Source organism: Trematomus bernacchii, unplaced genomic scaffold, assembly GCF_902827165.1.
Source record: "Trematomus bernacchii unplaced genomic scaffold, fTreBer1.1, whole genome shotgun sequence".
Lineage (NCBI taxonomy): Eukaryota > Metazoa > Chordata > Actinopteri > Perciformes > Nototheniidae > Trematomus > Trematomus bernacchii.
The window spans coordinates 244548-251528 of NW_022987634.1; the positions used below are offsets into that span (position 1 = coordinate 244548).

General features: G+C 41.3%; 1 protein-coding gene across 1 annotated transcript; it reads right to left on the minus strand.

Annotated features, from left to right (window-relative positions):
* Positions 1 to 2849: 2849 nt before the first annotated feature.
* Positions 2850 to 6523, minus strand: LOC117484675 (protein Tob1-like). Its single transcript, XM_034133094.1, has 2 exons — positions 6311 to 6523; positions 2850 to 4970 (listed from the first exon to the last, which is right to left on the minus strand). The coding sequence occupies exon 2, from the start codon at positions 4809 to 4811 to the stop codon at positions 3813 to 3815; it is 999 nt and encodes a 332-aa protein (XP_033988985.1). The 5' UTR covers positions 4812 to 4970; positions 6311 to 6523; the 3' UTR covers positions 2850 to 3812.
* Positions 6524 to 6981: the final 458 nt, after the last annotated feature.

The following is a 6981-nucleotide window of genomic DNA, read 5'->3' on the forward strand; positions in this document are numbered from 1 at the left end:
ACGGATGGGGCACCTGCGATGTCGGGCCGAACACAGGGACTGTCCGCTAGGCTGGCAGATGTGGCTCCACAGCTGAGATCGCTTCATTGCCTCATCCACCAAAGCCTCCTGTGCGCAAAACTAAGTGGTGAGTTAAAAAACACAATGGACTCTGTCATGGCGATTATTAACTTTATTCGTTGTAACTCCAGTTTACAGCACCGCCTTTTCCGCCAGATGTTGTCAGACATGTCAGCTCAATATAATGATTTGCTCATGCACAGTGACATTAGATGGCTAAGCAAAGGAAACGTCTTGAAACGATTTTGTGAACTTAAGGAGGAGATCATGGCGTTTCTCCGCAATTCAAAACACAAAAAAGCCAACGCCTTTCTGTGTCTGATAGAGAATGATGAGTTTTACGCTGCCGTTTGCTTTTTGAGCGACATTTTCCAACATCTGAACCAACTCAATTTGGAGCTGCAGGGCAGAGATAAAATGGTCACACAACTTGTGGAGAGACTCCATGCGTTTCAAAAAAAGCTCACACTTTTTTCTACGGATTTATGTCCAGGCAAAATGCTCCATTTTCCAACACTGCGCACTGCAGGTTTACAAATCACCGAGGTGATGACTGGATTTATGGACGCATTGAAAACCAACTTTGCCGCGAGGTTTGAACATTTCAGTCTCCCGGCTGAAGTGATGAGATTTGTGAAGGACCCTTTCTCTGTGAATGTAGAGGGAGAGTTTGCACTGAAAGCAAAGGAGCTGATTGTGACATTAAATGAGGCGTCTTTACAACTCGAACTCATTGACATTCAGTCATCAGATGACCTGCGACAGTCATTTCAGCTGGCAGGTTCTGAAAAGTTCTGGACTCATGAAGTCAGCTACGAGAAATTCCCTCATTCAAGGGGTCTTGCACTTTTTGTCCTCACAATGTTTGGCTCGACTTACACGTGCGAATCGGCATTCTCACACATGAATGCCATAAAAACTAATAATCGCGCATCCCTCACTGACCAGCATCTGCATCACTGTATGCGTATTGCCATGACAACGTATACTCCCGACTTCCCTGCTCTTGCTAAATCGAAAAAATGCCATTTCTCTCATTAGATGGCACATATCTGCCAAGTTGGTTGCAGACTGTATGTCAGTTATCACTATGTTAATCAAAAAAGGTTTGAGTTTTAAAAGGCTGTGTGTTGTGGTTTTGTAATTAATACAAGTCTTTTGATAATTGTTTTTGCTTTTAATTAAGCAATTGATGTGGTATGGCTCACATGTCTTTATTTTTATTATACCATAATATGCACTGTTGTTTGTGTATGGCCCTAAATTGCTATTTTGTGTGAATTATTAGATAATTTAATCTAAATCCAATGATGTTGATGGTTATATTAGCTTCACATGTACTGAGTTCTGAACTTGCCATTTATAAAGGCCTTGGGGCTATGTTTGATTTAATTAAACAAAATATATGCACTCCACTATGCTGTTGTAGTATTTACTGTATCTGAAGCTCTTAATATGATTGCTCATATTTCAAGCCATTTTTTTTTTCTAGCCGGCCCCTTGCTTTGGATAATTTTCATCAACCGGCCCCCATTCTAAACTAATTGAATAGCCCTGGTGTAGTTTCAACATTGAAAATCCAGAGTCTCGTACTTCGACAATGCAACACAAGTTACAGTTGACTAAAAGCAAAATACATAAAATAGTGCAATATGGTTCAGGTAAGTGCCAGGTATAAAACAGTATGTACAAATTGAATAGAACAACATACATTTAGTTAGGAGAGCAAAGACTGGTGTCCCTATACAAAGAGGCAATGACATCAACTTGGAAAGTTTTAAATGTGACTGTGTCTCACTAGGGTGGATAACAACTTTTCCATCAGAAAAGGCTACTCCCCTGAGCGCCAGAGGAATTCATTTCCAACTTCAAGGGTTCCGAGCAATTTATTTGCCACACCAAGCTAAACTAAGATTACTTAACACATTTCAGAAGACATACGTGTCCAGGCCTTATTAAAAAGAAATACAGAATTATATAAGTTTGAGCTGCTAGCTCAAGCTTAACAATTGTCCTACAGACTTAAGAGTGGTATAAATCTTCACATCTAACTGTAAAAAGAAAGCAAAACAACATTTCTACACAACATGTGGTTAGCATCTAAATGAACATCTAACTGGCTTTAGGTGTGTTAAGCTAGCTAGGTTTGCTCAGCCATAAAGACACTTCTGTGTACATAAGTATTTGATAAAGGGAGAAGTTCCTTTGAGCATAACACACAACCTATTTCCTTCTCAGACCTTTGAGTCACTGAACTGCAAACCTGATTATGTATAAGGTGGGTAAAGCTGTTGGAACTCTAAACATGGCTGTATTGTTAGCTTGTTCTTTACTACGCTGTTCACGCCTTCACATGACATCCAAGGCTATGATAGCTAACCAGTGTAATTATGACACTCTACTGCATTTCTTTCCAGCCTGTAAACATACCAAATATACACCGTGAAATTAACAAAGAAAGGCTCAATTAAATGCGATATTTCATACCGCTACAGTGAGGTGTGACTGATCGTAAATAGCTCTTCACCTGTTCTCATGTCACGTGCTGAGACACCAACCTCCACCTTTAAACCCCAACACATCCAAAGATTAGAGTAATATGCTCCAGGCTTAGAGTGCAGTCAAATCTTCATTTTGAACATGAGGTTGCCCTCATGACTGACAACTCATGGCATGTGACTATCAACACGATCATCTGGCCAATGGCAGTCTGATAGTGGTTAAATATAAAGACAATAGAAGTTACCGTGGTGTTTAAACAAGCAATAAATAAGACAGATTTCCACAGACAATGTTCAACTGTAGTTTATTTTATTAAAAAGACCAGGGTGCAAATATGAAATTAAAAAAAATAAAGACAAGCATATCATTTTTAAGCATTTAATACAAACTTAACAATATAAACTATTTCAGTCCCTCTTGACATGTAAGACACTGACTCAAAATACTTTGTTATACCGTATTTTTATCAAGTATTGCACAATGTAGGTACAAAATTAATATTCATACAATTACATTTTGTCCATTGTATAGCAAAATCTTTTTAACTTCTTAACAGAAAATACAATTCATCTTTCAGAAAAAGCAAATATTCCTACACTTGAATTCCATCACTAAGGAATACTCTGTACACAATCTTTAGAATATTTGATGTATTTTTTTTTTTCAAGATGGATTTCTTTAACAATTATCTTTCAAAAAAGAAAAAATAAGGAAAAGCTGCTGCAGCCATCACAGATCACTGGAGTAGTAAAAAGATATAAATGCAACACCATGTCATAGAAACAATATATACTCTGATATCTTACAAACTCTGTACTAAATTAAATTATACAATTAGAAAAAGACCAAGTAACCCCACTTAGTAGTGCCAATTCATAAAAACCAGCCTTGTCTTACCACCTGTAAAATACTGTAAGAGGCCAAAACTTGAAGCTTGTATTTTTATTTTTTTACTTTTTTTTTTTAAGGAGTATTTTCTCAACATGGTAAAAAAGATTTGTGCTTGGTTGGCAAAAAGGAAAAAGAAAAACAAGTATGCATGTTGAATTGAAGTAACCAAGCTTGGATGTGTTTGTACAACAAGCTTTTAGTAGAAACAAACTCAAGGGGGCACAGTAAAAACACCCTTGGGCACATGCGCTTGACTGACTAGACACTATATCCTTGAAAGTCCAGATTCTAAGTGTGCGTTTTTGTTTTTCCTTCTCTTTGAGCCACCATCATTCATAAATAACATCTCAATGATGAGTTTAGTTAGCCATGACTGGCTGGAATTGCTGGTTAGAATACTGCATGTTGCTCAGACTGAAGTTGAGGCCATCCATAAGGGACTTGTCGTTGAGGCTTCCGTAGGCCGCAAACACGTCAAAGGCATTGCTGTACTGCAGGGGGCCGAGACCCGGGGAGCCCTCCCCGGGGAACACAGCTCCGGGGCTGGCTGGGCCCTGGAGGTTGGGGAACACAAACTCCTTGGCGTTAGGGGAAAGAGCAGAGGCCTTCTGTTGCTGCTGACCCAGGCCCAGCCCGTACAGTGAGTGCATGGAGGTGGAGATGGCTTTCTGCTTCAGTAGGGTGTTGACATTCAGACCCAAGTTATTGGTAGGGGAAGTGCGGGCCACTTTGCTGCTACTGCCGCTGTTAGTGTTGTTGCCGCGGCCGTTACTCTTCATCTTGGTGGAGCCAAATTTGGTGGCAGCAAAGGTGGCAGTGGTGAAGGTTAAGGGCTGGGTGGAGCGTGGCATGAAGGAGGGGCTGACAGCAGCCGACTGCCCGAAAGGAGGGGAGGGGGAGCTGGACTCTGAGGAAGCCCCGACGGGGTCGCTGATTGGCATGAAGACCTGGGCCTCAGGATTAAAGCTGTTCTTGATCTCCTTGTCCAGCTCTGACCCATTCTCATTGTTATCATCCACATAAAGCACCTTGACCGGTCCCTTCTCCCCAATCTGATAGGAAACCTCAAATGGGTCGATCCACACACTAAGGTCCTGAGGGAGATTATTCCGGACATCTTCGATATCCAGCCCGCTCTCTTTGGCTGCCTGCTCCACAACAGGGTCCACCTTCTCCCCTACATGGATGCACCTGAACCCTGAACCTTTGTATGGCTTATCTGGATACCAGTGGCCTTCATATTTTTTCTTCAGCTGCCTCTCAAGCTCTTCGCCGAAGATATTCACACGTCGTCGAGGGAGTTTGTTGTATAAATAGGAAATAATAAAGTTGAGTGCTACTTGAATTTCAAGCTGCATAGCTGCTTCAATGGCAAGGGCGATTCTTTTTCAGTCACAGAGTTGCTTTTTCCAAGAGTTGCAAAAACTTCCACAGCAGCAGTGATAGGTTTAATGAAAATAATCTGATTGAGTGCTTGATGCCGAAATGAATATCCTTCCAGGGATTGGTTTAGGATCCTGAAAGAGAAAAAGAGAAAAAATGTAAGTATATACAAGTGTTTATAGTATAAGCAAAAGTAACCCAAATAAAACACAATTATGATCAAGGACATTTCCTTTGCGGAAGCTCTTAGTAATCTATAGTCACCTTTCACCCCCTACATACAACAGTGCTGCATCTCAGCTGTACAATATCAACAGCTATAAATAAACAAGCCACTGACTCAGAGACCGTGTCAGCAGTGTGTGTTCCCCAGTGGTCTACTGTGACAGAAATATGCAAGCAGGGTTGACCTCTGCAGAGGGAGGAGGTTCTGGTGGAAGGTGTAGATTGTCTGATTTTAACACAGACATGTTCAGACAAAACTCCTTCCCCTTAGTTTATAAGGGATCAAATGTTTCATTAACCTACCCAGGCTATTATAATGCTTTCCCCTACACAGACTATAAGCTACAGTGGGAAGAGGGGCACGCACAAGCTTGTGACGAAAATTGCCGTTACATAATCAACATTCAAAGTCTATCCACGGCTTTAAAGCCCTTTCTACAACAAAGCAAAGGGCACTCGGTTAATAGCATGACGACAGTGACAATACATACAAATACTAGTGTCTTTCTCATCACGTTCGGCTCTGATAATGATCAACTTGTATTAATCCCCAAGGGGAAATTCAGTTTTGCACCCTAGTGATAGTATACAATTACACCAATAGGCACGAAATACACCCACACATTCACAAACAGGACCTATATACATGCACTGATGAAGAGGGAAAGGGCTGACAGTATTCCGGCGCCAGGGAGCAGCTGGGGGTTCGGTGCCTTGCTCAAGGGTAAGGGGGAACTGGCACCTATCCAGCTACTAGTCCACTCTCTGTATATTCGGTCTGATCGGGACTCGAACCGGCGACCCTTCGGTTCCCAAGCCCTAGAGACTGAGCTATAGCCGAACAAGCAGCATTAGCTGGCCAGCTCAATGGAGGGTGTGAACAGAAATGTAGCTTGCTAGCTATCTTGAAAGCCAGATAGGATACTGTTAATGTTTAGCTCGACCGGCTGGTTATCAGTGTTAACCTGTAGCAAGCCAAAGACACACAGCTGATAGTTGGGTCACAGCAAATTGGTTTTAAACTGGAATGACGACGCTGTTGATCGATAGCAAGCTAACGTCAAGTAGCATTTGAATCAGCTAATGCTACAGCCTGAATATTCAAATATAAAAAGGCAACGTTCAACAACACCACCCTTGAGTGACAGTTTGACAATTAATCGTTTATTAACAAAATACAATACAACCATTTTTATTTACGACAAAATTAATGATAAACCGACGTTAACTTAAGGTAATATTTACTTACATGGAAATGTAAAGCAGGTCCTTCTTTAAGCAGCCAGAGTCCTCCCCAGCAAATGTTAAACAGCGTCGAGTTTTTTTAAAAGGAGATACAAAAAGATGTTGCCGTCGTTGTGTGTTTATAATGCTCCAGGCGTTTTTGCTCCTGTGGGGTATAGTTGAATTCCGATTCACAGGCTTGCAAGCTAGCTCCCCACAGCCTGGGAGTTTTTACAACTCTGCCCTTTAAAACTTAGGCTGATTTGTTTTTATAGTAGTCCTCCGCCACGGACATGAAGGAGGTGGTGATACGGCTTGCAGAGGTCAACACCCAGTACGTGGTTTCTATTGGCCAAGCGCGATATCGTCATCAACAACCACCCCACCTACCGCTGTGATTGGAAGATGTTGTGCTCAATCATCCACAAGGGTTCTATTTACGGTAGTGGTTTGCCTTTCATGTGCTCTGGACTATTTTCTTCGAGTACATTTAGATACATTATCTGATGAAAGCCTTGTTAGATGCAAATTAGGACTTCTGTAACATCATTGAAACAAATCTACCACCAACTGGTTGAAGTGTAATAGACAGAATATATAAATGTATAAATGTTATGCTAAGTCTTATTAAAGGTAGGTGTTCAGCTTTGTGATGCATTCAACATATGGCTTAACAAGGAGTCTGGTGTGGTGATA

Excerpts from the sequence above, each read along its gene's own strand:
- LOC117484675 (XM_034133094.1), bottom strand. The coding sequence starts at position 4,811 with ATGCAGCTTGAAATTCAAGTAGCACTCAACTTTATTATTTCCTATTTA.